At 49.7% G+C, this 14,081-nt stretch overlaps 2 protein-coding genes across 3 annotated transcripts in view; both read right to left on the reverse strand.

The window, feature by feature from the left end:
* LOC120842302 overlaps nucleotides 1–14,081 on the reverse strand; it is a 36,688-nt gene that overhangs the window by 19,896 nt on the left and 2,711 nt on the right. The gene's annotated exons all lie outside the window — the stretch shown is intronic.
* LOC121045525 lies at nucleotides 984–11,243 on the reverse strand. Its single transcript, XM_040502012.2, has 3 exons — nucleotides 11,038–11,243; nucleotides 10,037–10,137; nucleotides 984–1,110 (listed from the first exon to the last, which is right to left on the reverse strand). The coding sequence occupies exons 1-3, from the start codon at nucleotides 11,241–11,243 to the stop codon at nucleotides 1,067–1,069; spliced, it is 351 nt and encodes a 116-aa protein (XP_040357946.1). The 3' UTR covers nucleotides 984–1,066.

The following is a 14,081-nucleotide window of genomic DNA, read 5'->3' on the forward strand; positions in this document are numbered from 1 at the left end:
CACTTGACTTTTAGAATACTGTACGACAGCCAGACTTGTACGTAACGCGTTACAAGTAATTGATTACTTGTAATCAATTACAGTTAAGTGTAATTTTGTAACGCTTCAATTACATTTGTCAAGCTGTAACGCTTGGAGTAATTCAATTACTTTTTTTCTGTAATCAATTACAACATCAATTACACAATTACCAATTACATTTTTCATCCCACAATTTTTTTTCTCACAAAAACCAGCATAGTCACTCAGCCATGGAGCAAAAATGATTGACATTTTTTTAACATCTAAAAAAATAAAACTAGGATTAGTCGGCAAATCCTTTTTTCTTTTACGCCACGCTCTTCTACAAGCGCGCCACCAGCCTTGGCTGGGGAGTTCCGGATCTCGTTGCAGATTGCTGATAAAGTCGACGGGAAGCGGCAACTCGCTATTGACTTTTTAGTGTGCTTTGTTCCTTAGGTCGACGCGTCAGCTACACGACAAGGTCCGGGTTTGAAAACAAAAAAGGGAACAATAACAAACAAAATTGTGTACGCAATATTTTACTGTGTATTTGTGTATTTCTGTCATCGCAATAAAAAGTAACGTGAAAGTAACTTGAAAAGTAATCAATTACTTTGCAGTAATTGTTCAATTACTTCTGGGAGGCAGTAATCAGTAACGGTAATCGGTTACTTTTTTGATTGTAGTAATTGTAATTGTAATCAGTTACTTTTTTTCAGTAACGTGTACAAGTCTGACGACAGCTCGTCTGGGACATAGACTAGTCCGTCGGGCGTTGCACCTAGCCAGCGGCATGATGGATCTACAAATAGGTCGTTGGGCTGAATTGACAAATTGTGTCCATAGTTCTTCATCACAGCAACATACCGATCCTTGGCCATGCTTTCGTTTCTTATCTCGTACTGAACAGCACGAACGCGTGTCAGGTCCTTTGGCTCAATTAGGTTCTTGAGGCCCTTCTCCGTCCACTCTTTGCGTGTGATGACACATCCAAAACGCGATGCAGTTAGTCTGTTCAGCCGTGCTTTTTTCCAGCGTTGACTCTGTCGCTGCCTGCCTGGTATTACGCTCCAGATCTCTCGCCTCCTCTGGTGAAAGCTGGATTTCCTGCGAAAAACAGAATATGCCATGAGAGGACGATACAAGTGTTTAACAGCTCATTCTTTGGTTACAGCATTTTACACTTGCCACACTAGCCGCCTAGGTGGCTCAGATGCAACGTGCTAGCATATGGATCCCCAGTCGGCGGGTTTGAATATTGGCCGAGCTGTCCGCAACTTGACTAAGTCTTAATGCGGAAAGGCACTGTGTAACTCAGATTGGTTTTGGGTTGCTGTCAAAAATTGCCAGGTGGTCTAAATTAACCCTGTCTCCCACTGGGGCGTGCCAGATGCCATTCGCTGGTTCAGCATGTAAACCCGCAAATTTACTCTACCTTACAATCGCTACACTTGTTGCGACTGATAGCTGGAACAACCTTTCACTCTTAAACTGTGAACGCTTTTTACCACCCCCACAAAGTAAGTCAATGTGCATCAAAGTCTTTCCAGGCGTTAAGATGCATTTTAGCTTTGTGTTTTGCAGCTGGTCTCGCTTAGGCATCAAGCGCAAATTTGGCTGCACGTGACCAGGCTAACTTTGGAGCGATCGTACACCGTGCAGTTACAATGTTGCTTGCCGCCCCGCCAAAACAAAGCAGGACAGAATAAAATATGTGGATCCCACATCATGTGGGAATCGGTGTTAAGCGAAGCTTGCTTTGATGTTTACGCTGATAATCCCTACATGGAATCTGATTTTGACCCCAAATTTTAATGTTGTTCAGTGCTTCGTGCATTTTTCGTTTGGCAATGTATTTTAATTACTCTTGGAAAGGATGCAGGACAGTTGGTAGGACGCTAGTATGCGCATTCTTGTCACCGCCCTGCAAAGGGAAGGGAAAGGGGTAAGAAAGAGATAGTATAGTAGAGGATGTGAGAGGTAAAAAATTTTTCGGAAGTGCAATGTCCATACGTAATAAAACAATAGAACCGCCAACACTTCAACGTCAAGCCGCTGGAAAGGTGGTATGATCGTGATTTATCTTCATCCTAGAGGAAGTGGTCAGCTGTGCCGATGCCGTGGCGTGTGCCCTCTAGGTGTCCTGTGGCAACGCAGTTTTCGGGAGGTTCGGAAATCCGGCAGGAGGGTGCGACAATGACTTAGTCGTGTGCTGAGAATCTTGTGTTTATATAATGCTGCGCTTTCGTTTCTGTTCGGCCTTTCGTCTCACTGCGGGAGGTTTAGTAGCACTACAGGAGGTTTAGTAAGCCAGTGACCCCTAAGAAAGTAATGAAGTGCCTCAGAGCCCTCTCCTTGTTTGCTCTGGGTCCTCTTGGCCGTAGCATTTCTTCCTCAGTGTTGCAAGGCAATCCGAGGGCGGTGTACCTTGCACGGAGCTCTGTTCTTTGGTCATCCAGCCTCGTGCAGTGCGCCAGGAGGTGTGCTGCGTCCGCCGGTACACTGCATTCTTCACAGTTGGGGTCGATGTGCCTCCTGAGGCGGTGCAGCCAAACCGGGGTGAATGCGCTTCCCGTCCTGAGACGGTGCAGCACGGCGACCGTCGCCCTGTCTAAGCCACATGGGATCCTGGTTGGGCGTTCCCCCGACGCGATGCCTGGGTCTGGGTGCAAGCTGGTTATCTTCCTCCGTATAAGGAGCTTGGCGTCTGCAAAGCGAGTAACCGCGGATGTCGGGAATGTGAGGTCCTTGTGTGCTTCTGATGAAAGCTGGTCGGCAATTTCGTTTCCAGAGAGGCCGCAGTGACTATAGTCAGATGCAACCTGAGAACAATCTTTTAGCTCCACCCACAAGCGCATTGCGCCCATCTGAAGTGCCTCCGCCGTCGAGAAAGTAGTTTGCTAGCAACGTTGCTTTTTCTCCCTCCAGGAAACGTGTCTTAAACTACTACATTATTTATTTAATTCATTCAGGACATTTAAATAAGTTAGAATACGTTTTTGTCAACGAAATAGCTGTGTAGTAAAAAATGAAAGTCATGTCCAATGTACCGTCTTCCCAATTAATTTTCTGTCCAAGATACTGTCTAACATACCGTCTTCCAGCGCCTTCGATTGAGGGAAAGCCGCTGGGGAAAGCGAAGCACTTATAGTTCCTGCAAATAATAAATATTTGGTGATTTACTTAGTTTTGTGGGCTTTGCGCACGAAATGTGTGCCTTTATTTTGTTGGATGAATAGAAAACAAGAATAATTATACTTCTCGGGTTTCGACAAATCGGCACCCTCCCAAGTCATCGACACCACCACCGCGCCCCGCTCTCCTTGTCTTCCGTCATGGATCCCACTGAGGTGACATCGGAAAGCAATTCCTCTGATTCTTCTTGGACGAAACAGCCTGGTGCAGCCTTACCGGCGACACCAAAGCGGTTCTTCAAGAAGCACAATCCAACGAAGCAGACGACGTCCGGCGTAGCTTCTCACCTCTCAGCAGTGCTAAGCCTCGCGCCCGCTTCGAAATTTTCGTTGGCGATAGCGTCGCTGGATTCTCACGTTGTCGCGCAAAAACTGCTGCAAACGCAAGCCTATACCATTAAGATTTCGTGGCGTAACCTCGGGCACGTGAAACACGGTGCAAAAAAGCAGAATAATTGTCACGAGAAACTAGCGTCGCGTTGCTAAGGCCAGCAGCCATGTTGAGCTTTTTTTTATTCAAAAGGATCGCGATTGGTCCACAAAATCGTGACGTCAAGAAAACGATTGGCTGGCGTTTCTCGGCGTAGGATTACATTTTCCTCTGAGAGGCATTTCCGGTTTTTTCTTAGCTTGCAACCGACCATAGGTAGCCACTGGAATGCCAGTGTGTGTCCTAGTTGTTTGAGTCTTATGGCATTATTCGCCCCGACCAGCGCAAGTGGAGGAGCACGGTGAAGGCTCCCGAGCAGCGCAAGTGCAGCCTGGGAGTCGCTGAGGATGACCCACCTTCTTGTTGCGGTGTTCTTTGCGATAATGCCGCGCACAGCCAGGCCAATCGCGGCTAGCTCAGCGGTCGTCGATGAGGCGTGAAACAAGAGTTTCTCCGTGAGCCAGGTCGCTTCTGTTTGGAAGTACGCGGCCGCGGTGGCCGTCTTGTCGGTAGGGTGTACAGAGCCATCGGTGAAGATGCGCGTCCAGCCGTCGTAATGCCGCTCAAGGTGGTGTTCGGCGAGCTGCCGTGCAGTGGTAGTCGCTGCAGTTTTCTTGCTTCGCAGGTCCTCGATGTGGAGATCGACGAGGAGCGGGTCAGGTTCATCGTGTCCTGTTGGGAGCTTGGGGATGATAGGTGGCTGGCCCGCGATGTCCACAAGTGTGGCTGCTTGTCTGCCAATTTCCGAATCTTCCCGTGCCGCGATTCTTTTCGCCAATGCGGTGGTCGAGAAGCAATTGTTCATTCGTACCAGATGTGTCAAGGCTTGTTGCTGTAGTGCATTGGCGACGGTGTTGATGTTGGCCTCTACTAGTGTACGTTGGGATGACGCGCTACGGGGGACACCCAAGCATACACGGAGTGCCACCCGTTGCACTCTTTCAATGTTTTTCGAGTTGGGTTTGGCGGAGTGTAACAAAGGGCAATGCGTAGAGAGGCCGTGCTAGAATTAATCCTCTATACATCTGGAGCATCATTGCCTGTGACGTGCCCCAGGTGTTGCCTCCTAGTGATCGGAGGATGTTTGTGTGTTTTTTCATTGCTAGGATGACATCTTACACTGCTGGCCCCCAGGTGAGCCTTTGGTCAATTTTCAGCCCGAGATATGTTGCTGTTGTTTCGATATTGATCTGCTTCGTGCCAATGAACAGCTTTGGCCTGAACTTGTTGATTCTTCTTGGGGCATAACAGATAGCGACCGATTTTTCGCCAGATGTGTTAAGCCCAAGTTGTGCAAGTCTGTAGATGGTGTTCGTGATTGCGCGCTGCACTTCTCGCACCATTGTCTGTCTTCGGTGACTTGAGGACGTCGCCCATAGCGCAACGTCATCCGCGTATACCGCCATGTTGATTGGGTAGTTGGGTTTTTCGCCTACTTTGGCTGCTGTGGGTAGGGAGGATATGGCTAGAAAGAAGAGCAAAGGACGTATAACACTGCCCTGTGGGACTCCCTTGACGATCTTTCTTGGTTCGCTGAGGAGGCTCCCGACACGGACACGCATTGTTCTCCCACTCAGGAAGGCACATACATACTGGAATGGCCTTCCTTTTACGCCAAGTGTTCTTAGGGCTGAGATGATAGTTGTGTGCTGAACGGCGTCAAAAGCCTTACTTACGTCAAGGAAGACCATCACCGCGGACCATTTTTGTGCCTTCGTCTGTTCGAGCGCGCTGATCAGGTCCCCGAGGGCGTCAGCGGTACATCGATGGTGTCGGAATCCCGCAAAGCAGTCGGGAAGCGCTCGCGTCGCCTCTAGGTGGTAAACGAGGCGACGCAGGACCATTCTCTCCATCAGCTTGCCAAACCAAGATGTGAGAGAGATGGGCCTGTAGGATGTTATCTCCCTGGCAGGCTTGTTTTGCTTGAGAAGTGGTACTGTGACGGCTTCCTTCCAGGAATCGGGCAGCTGTGCTGTGCGCCAGATAGTGTTGATGTATTCTAGCAGAGCAGGGTGGTACATTTCATCGATGTTTTTCAATGCTTGATTGGTTATGCCATCCAATCCTGGTGACGAACGGTGCCGTGGAGATGAGCGCAGCGCAATTTGCAGCTCATGTAGCTTGAAGTCAGTGTCTGGGATTTGCATGGGAGGTGCTGTAGGCTGGCAGAAACTACTCCAATTTCGCGGAGTGTGGTTTGTTATTGGTGTGGTAGGAGCGGTGATAAAAGCGTCCGCCTATAGCTCTGCGATGTTGAGAGGTGTGAGGTTTCGCGCTAGCCCAATGCTGAGCACTGGTGTTCTTGGAGATGGTCGCCTCGCGAGTGCGTTTGCCATTTTCCAGGCTTTGCTCCCGCCGGCGCTCTTGTGAAGTGAACCGCAGAGGAGCCTCCACTGACGTCGGGCTAGCTTCTTCCCGTGTCTCCTAAACTTTGCGTCTAACCGTCGGTACTTCAAGACGTCCTCGGGGCGACCCGTGCGCCAGGATCTCCTCTGGGCCCTCCTTCTCTGAGCTCTTAGTTCGAGCCACTTGAGGTCCGGGTTAGGTCTCGAGCTGGGCGCTTGTGCAATCTGTGTGGCCGCTTCAAGTGCGTTCGAGATGATGTGCTCAGTGATATCGATCCCTGACATGAATCGCTCATCGAGTAGTGCCCGGTATTTGTCCCAGTGAACAACGTGGCATGTTTTCAGCTTGGACTTCGGAAGTTTTCCTATGATGATTGGAACGTGGTCACTCCCCCAGCTGTCCAGTTCAGGTTTGGTGGGAAGTCGCAAGCTGGGCGATGTCAGGGTGAGGTCCATCACACTCCCGTGTACCCCGGCGCGAATGAATGTCGGTGTTCCGGCCGTCGTGTTTCTGAGTCCCATATTGTCGATGGTCTGTTGCAGGTTTTTCCCTCTCTGATCCGTTTTAGAGTCTCCCCATGTTTCCGAATGCGCATTGAAGTCCCCCGTGAATACGATCGCATGTTTTGTGCGGGCACGTATCGCGACGAGAACAGTAGGATCCCAATGCCCTGAGGGATGTATGTAGCAGCAGACCAAGGTTAACTTGGTTTTGGCAATCTCCATCTCTACTGCTACGAATTCAGAATTATCCGTATTGAAGTCACTGAGATCGAGTTCGATCGGTGCATGCGAAGTATGGACAAACAGGGCCGTTTTTGGTACATCGCTTCCATTTAATGGGGTGCCGTGGTAATAAATGTAATCGGATAATCGGAGAAGATTCGGTTGTATTCTTGGTTCCTGAATAGCGAGCGCGCCGTAGGTGTTATCTTGCAAGTGTTTTCTTAGCTCCGGTAAACGTTGCCGAATTCCATTGCAGTTACACTGAAGGATGGACAGTGGCGTTTGGCGTTGGTTGCTTCTTGTAGTTTTCTTATTGGTGGCTGCCATTGGGTGTGTATGGACGTTGACTGCAAGCTACCGGGTCGGGCATGACTTTTCGGCTGTAACGCGCATGTTGGGGATGTAGAAGCCTGTTGTAGTAGAAGGGGTAACCCACTATGTGTAAGATGTCTGACAATCAGAGTCCCTGCTTAGCCATAGCATTGACTGCCTGAGCCATGATGTCGTCGTAGAACTCTGGAAGTCGTGTGTTCTATCTGTTACAATTGCATTGGAGAGAAAACAGGCATGGAGTTGAAGTCGAACTGTAGTTACTCTATTAGTGTCCCCTATCATGGTTTAGAATACCATAGAGATAAGAGACTCTAATGAAAGGATTGCTCTGATCACCTGATGAAGCGTAGATGATGATGATATTGAAGCCAATATTTTGCGGAGAGTGGTAAACACTAGCGTGATTATCGCTTTAAACGGAAAGGTTGGCTCTATTCCACTGCTTGCTTCGGTTGATACCGACGCACTTGGACCTGGAGGTGTGCGTGAAGTAATGGCTTTGATGTTTTGCTTCTCCCAAAATGAGGATGTTTGGGGACCTTCTTGTGTGACTGTTGCGGCATCATCAAGAGTAGTGGTTGTGTTCCGGTTTTCAAGCGGAGGGAACTCTTCAGCAGTTGCTGGTGGCACAGCCTTGATGCTGGTGTTCTGTTGATGTTTTTCTTTCGGGGACGATTGCTTGCTTGTTTGTTTCCTAGCATGTATCGCCTCTTTTGCCTCGCGAAATGTCGTATTGTGTTCTAGCTTATATCTTGTCACCTCTGTCTCTCTTGCCTTGATCGGACATTCTGCTGTGTTAGAGGCATGGTCTCCTTGGCAGTTCACACAACAGAGTTTGGATTCACACATGCCATTATGGCATTCTCCACGTCGAACGCATACTTGTGATTCTGATGAGCACGCAGCTGCTATGTGGCCGAACTTGTGGCACTTATAGCATTGCAGGGGGCGTGCTCTGTAGGGAATGACCTCGGTTCTTACAAGTCCCACCTTGACGTGCTGAGGTGCCTGTTTTCCTGCAAATGCTACCCGTACGACAGGCGATGTTTTGCCAAGTCGCTTAACTTGTACTATGCCGATAGAAGATTGAAGTTGGGCCTTTACGTCTTGCTCTGTGCAATCTAGATCAATGTCGCGTAGGACTTCAAAACAGTTTGAGCGGTCGTTCGGTATAAAAGCTTTGACGGGCACTGTGCAGAGCTTGTTTAGCTTGGGAAGCTCGGCTTTGAATGCTGGTCGTTTCACATCAACTGCAACAATGTTTCGGGCTTTGTTAATCCGAACAACAGTGACCATGGTTGGTGCAGCGTTGTTCAGGTAGTGTGTGAGCTTTAACTTGCTGAGTGACTCTACTTTGTGATTCTCAGTAGGGGTGAACAGTACTGTGCATCCTACTTGCAGGTTGGCGCCATCCTTGGAAGATGATGCTTCGCTCTTGCTCGTCTTTCGTCGTTTCTTTCCTTGTACGATTTCATATTCGCCGTCCTCAGATTCTATGCCGTCATCATTGTGAATGGACAGAATTGTCAATGAGGAGCTGTTGATTGCTTCAGAGTTGGTTTCCATTAGCGGAATTTCATCATCATCTTTCAGAAACGTGCATGGACTTGCTTGCTCTTTGTCTGGTTCAAGGGCAATCTGTGTCTTCGGTTCCGCGGCGGACATTTCTGCAGATGTTCTCGCCTCCTCGATGGAGGCCCTTGTGCATATGGATCGTATGCTTCACTGGTGGTAGGGGATCGTAGGGGATCGTGATAATCTGATCTGAGGAGCACGATTTACAGGCTATTGAAGCATAATTATGGAAGAACCAAAACGGGGTTACCCTGAACGGTGTCGTCGTCGTCGTCACCTTCCGATCTCTGCTTCGTGAAATACACTAGTGAAATGTTACAACACTTGTGTTTGTTTTTCCACGGCCGGACTGAACTCCTGTGCTTTCATACCACCTTCGGAATTGCAGAAGCATGCATGCCGTTCTGCATGAGGCGCTGCAGCTCTTCTCATCCACTGTTCCACCTGCGCATGCTCACTACAGGTTGTGACCTTGTGTGGTCGCAACCTGGAAGGACAATTCTGGCGCACAGACTAGGTGCGGTGTTTCAGAGAGCAACTGCTATGAGTCGCAGGGGTAGGGATCAGCCACGGCTGCCGTGTTACAGCTAACAGAGGCCGCAATAGTACTAAAGGCCGTAAGAAAGAGTGTGCATTCAGTGCGGCTGTGGTTTATCTTTACGATCTGTGCACTACGTGTAAGACGCATTTACTTGTGCCATTGTTGTTGTGGAACACTGTTCACAGCCAGCAAAATGATTTACCCTATCACCGCCGGAGAGAACAGCATGGGCACTGTGGCAGTACTGCTGATGACACCCTTGATGGCATGTCATCCGCATCAACAACACTTACTTTCAATAGGCTCAATTCTTGAGCGCTCAACCCGCCAGGGAATGTGGGCTGTGAAGCTCTGTTGAAGAGAGACGGTGCTGGAACCAAGCTCATGGTGCCTGCTCCCATGACAATGTTGTCCGACATCCATGTTGTGAAGCCTGCAGGTAGTTGAGCTTGCTGGTAGGACATTGGAGAGCCGGCAGGGGCAGGTCCGAGTTTTGTTTCCACAGACTGCCTTCGTGCTGCTAGGAGAACTGACGCGAAGTCTAAGTTTCCAATGTTCTCGAGGCCCCTTCCTAGTGCATGAAAAGACTGCAGTTGTTGTTCGTCCTCCTGCTTCTCAGCTCGTGCATCGTAGAGCGGCACTGGCATTGCCATCTCCATGCCACCCTCCCGAGAACTCCTCCAGTCTACATCCTAGACGCTCATCGGCTTGATGCCTTGTCGGCGAGGGCGCCCCCATTGCTGGGGAAGTTCTGTGCATGGGAGCTCAGGTGGTGCCTCTTTAAATCCCTCTTTCTTCAACAAAATAAACAGCCGTAGAACAGCAAGTACATGGCTGCACGCACCCCCTGCACCAGCAGGGCACGCGCATTTTGATTATGTAACTTCACCGCTGTCAGCCTTGAACGCCAGGAGGACGTTGTAGGGCAGAACAGCTTTTTCTGGCTCCGGTAGCACACCTCTCGGTCGTAGACGATCCCGACTCCCAAAACTGCAACAATACAAAAAAAAAAAAAAAAAAAAATTACCAAGCTGCACTCAATTCACTTTTTGCTTTTCTACTAATAACAATGATACAATCACGCACGTAGCCAGGGGGGGAACCCATGGGGCCCGGCTCTCCCCCCAAAATCTACCCTTTTGCCGTGGCCTCCTCCACCCCTCATACAGCATTTTGTCATGGGCTGTAACGCTAGAGCAGACAAGCATACGAGACAGCGTCAAGTGTTCGCATGGCTCATAACGGTCTTTATTTGCACAGAGCGATTGTGCGTGTGTGCGAGGGGGGGGGGGGGTGCAGAAAGACTTGTGCCAGTACGTGAAAGCGTCTGCTGGCCGGCCGCCAAAAAAAACAACCAAGAAAGGCGATGAAAACAGCAAATTGCAATGCGATAACTGTCACTAGTGTGTCAGTGCGTCGCAAGAAACACGGGCCCATGCGTCCGATTTCAGGCGTGTGCACACCGGCGATGAAAGCAGTCGCGCGATGCGACTAGATCACATCGCAAAAAAATTAGATAGTCACACTGGCGTGCGCGATGAGCCAGTTCAACGCCTTCGTTTGGCGAGTCGCTTCTCGAAAACTCTTGCTCCGAACAGCCGGTCCGCGACTAGATTGCATCAAAAAAGGCCGGTGGGATTGCGCCTGTAGCGACTGCTCAAATCGTGTCGCTTTCTTTCCCGCAATGGTCGCTTTTGTGATGAAAGTAATCACGCGACTAGATCGCATCGCCGGTGTGAACGCGCCAATACCACGCCCGCGCGCGCTACGAAATGCACGCAGAGCGCTCGTCACACACACGTACGCATACAGCCGCAACTCTTTGATTACAAAGTATTAAGCACCGTACCTATTAAGGATGTTAAACAAAGAGGCCATAGTTCACAGTACCTTGAATCGCAGATGTTCGTCCGCACGGAAGACGGCACTGTGTAGGCTTCCACAGCAAAGACGTAGGACTTGCTTCGCTGCTTTGACGAGGTTGTCACCATCGTGCAAAATCCCCCGAGAGTTTCGTCCGATAGCTGAGGCAAGTTAGTCAGGCTGTTTGGCCACATTCTATGGTCGGAAGGCGGAAAACACCGCGGCCCTGCCATCGCACACTGCCCGTACGGGGTGTTTCCGATGCTTCCAGTGCTTCGGCAGCTTCGGTGTTCTCTGACGACGATTGACAAACTCAATATGGCGACGCTCACAGTGTTGTCAGACCACCAAGCTATTTCGCATGAGGCCCTATTGAAGCTTATATTTTAACACGGAAAAAGCAAGATTCCCGCACTCTAAAAAAAAGCCCGTGCGTCTGCTTTCCCGCACAACACGCGTAAAGCCAATCAATGCAACTTACGGAGGCAGATCAGCGAATGACGATGCCCAAACATATGTTTAGACCAAAAAGCGCAGTCTGAGTGGTGACATTAAGCAATCCAAGCGTGACGTTTTGCATTGCTTAATGTCACAACTCAGACTGCGTTTTTTGGTCTAAACATATGTTTCGGCATCGTCATTCGCTGAGCTGCCTCCGTAGGTTGCGCTGATTGGCTTTCCAAGTGTTGTGCGGAAAAGCAGACGCACGTGCATTTTTTAGAGTGCGCCAATAAATATTTATTACAAAGCGTTATTTTGTTTGGACCCAGGACACCGTCCGCACTGAACTGACCGCGTCACTTCTTTCTGGGAAACGACACCGACCTTATCTTGTGTCTTATTTTTCTTTTTTTTTTATTTGTAGTGAGACGTTTCCCCAGAATTCGGGTCAGACCAACGGTCAGACGCACAATCTCTGGATGCTAAGGAACACTGCCACCACCCTTGTTCTATTCTTTTCATACACTTGTATAAGCCCCATACGCATTTCTTTTTATCCGACACCACCAGAAAAAAGAAAAATACAGAATTTTTTTAGTAAAACATACCCCCCCCCCTTCTCACCCCCCTATTAAAAAAAGAGAAAAAAAAAAGAAAACATCGGAGAAATAAACCAAGAAACACGGAACGTCAATTCCGAGCCAAAACGAAACTAATTGACTAGTAAATTAGACAGGGCTGAGTTTCGTCTGCCAGCGTATGTCGAGTGGACATTGTTACTCACTCTATAGAGGGGGAAGTTATCTTGTGCAGTATGACCGCTAGCCTGGAATCTTTAACGTGCACCACACAGTACTGATGCACTACCGCACTCTGGTACGATGCTCATCCGGATCAAAATGGGCGGGGGCGGAGATTGAACCAAGGGTTCCTGGGTTCTGCAGCGCGAGCTTTCGCTCCATATGCTTTACGTTGCGGTGCGCTAACAATTTCGGCCTCCAATTTCCCCTGTAACAAAAATTTTCTAAGAGAAATAAAAAATCCCCAAAGCCTTGGAGGCAAAAAGGAAAGAACAAAAAATGAAAGCCGCTTACAACTCCCTGTAACGCCGAATTAGAGCGCAGCTCTTGAGGAGGAGGAGGGAAGGGCACTGGGGGGGTGGGTTAAACTAACCAGGGGGGGTCACGTTACCTTGGGGGTCACGTGACCCCCAATGCCGATGATGTCATCACTGACGTCACTGATGACGTCATCAGTGACGATGACGATGCGGGTACCGATGACGTCATTAGTGACGTCACTGATGACTTCACCAGTGATGATGACGATGACGATGCGAATGTCGGTGACGTCACCAGTGACGTCGCTGATGACGTCATCAGTGATGATGACGATGACGATGCGGATGCCGGTGACGACATCAGTGACGTCACTGATGACGTCATCAGTGATGATGACGATGACAATGCGGATGTCGGTGACGTCATCAGTGATGATGACGATGACGATGTGGATGCCGGTGACGTCATCAGTGATGATGACGATGACGATGCGGATGCCGGTGACGTCATCAGTGATGATGACGATGACGATGTGGATGCCGGTGACGTCATCAGTGATGATGACGATGACGATGTGGATGCCGGTGACGTCATCAGTGATGATGACGATGACGATGCGGATGCCGGTGACGTCATCAGTGATGACGATGACGATGTGGATGCCGGTGACGTCATCAGTGATGATGACGATGACGATGTGGATGCCGGTGACGTCATCAGTGATGATGACGATGACGATGTGGATGCCGGTGACGTCATCAGTGACGATGACGTCATCGGGGGGTCACGCGACATCGGCGGGGGTCACGTGACCTCGAGGAGGGGGGCCACGTGACCTCAGGGGAGTCACGTGACTTCGGGGGGTCACGTGACCCCCCACGAGGTCACGTGACCTTGGTGGGGGGCTCGCGCGGTGCATTATGGGACATTTCCCATGATGCACCGCGCGGTTACGCCGACGCCGACGGCGACGGCGACGGCGACGCCGACGGCGACGCCGCTCAAGCCGGAAACGGGCCCCTAAGAGCTGCGCTCTAAAATATTTTAAATTAAGCGGATGCCACTGAAAACGTCATATACGTATCCAGCGTGGAAATATGGCTTGCAAGCTTTTGGTGTGTGTGTGTGTGTGTGTGTGCGTGCGTGCGTGCGTGCGTGCGTGCGTGCGTGCGTGCGTGCGTGCGTGCGTGCGTGCGTGCGTGTGTGTGTGTGTGTGTGTGTGTGTGTGTGTGTGTGTGTGTGTGTGCGTGCGTGCGTGCGTGCGTGCGTGCGTGCGTGTGTGTGTGTGTGTTCCTTCTACTAAAATTTTCCTATTTCTTCCATCACAGTCTCAGGTGTTATATGACATGAGAAGCTTTTGGCGTGTTTGTCTATACCTAAAAAAATCTCGATGGGAAGCACATTTTCACACGCCTTTTGGGAAAGGTTTTTTATTATAGAGATCAGCGACGGAAGAAACAAAAAGAAAAATGCCGGGATAAAGGTTCATTGTCTCCGCCATCTGTCTTGTTTACGTCCGCGCTTTAGCCTCTCACCTACACCCGCTATTCGTATATCTTATCAGGGGCC

The sequence above is a fragment of the Ixodes scapularis genome, unplaced genomic scaffold (genome assembly GCF_016920785.2).
Source record: "Ixodes scapularis isolate PalLabHiFi unplaced genomic scaffold, ASM1692078v2 PGA_scaffold13__105_contigs__length_92229423, whole genome shotgun sequence".
NCBI classification, from domain to species: Eukaryota; Metazoa; Arthropoda; class Arachnida; order Ixodida; family Ixodidae; genus Ixodes; species Ixodes scapularis.

Excerpts from the sequence above, each read along its gene's own strand:
- LOC121045525 (XM_040502012.2), bottom strand. The coding sequence starts at position 11,243 with ATGGCAGGGCCGCGGTGTTTTCCGCCTTCCGACCATAGAATGTGGCCA. Across the intron at positions 10,138-11,037 it reads ACGAACATCTGCGATTCAAG|TTTTGGGAGTCGGGATCGTC; the intron begins GTACTGTGAACT and ends GTATTGTTGCAG. Across the intron at positions 1,111-10,036 it reads GGCGTTCAAGGCTGACAGCG|GAAATCCAGCTTTCACCAGA; the intron begins GTGAAGTTACAT and ends TGTTTTTCGCAG.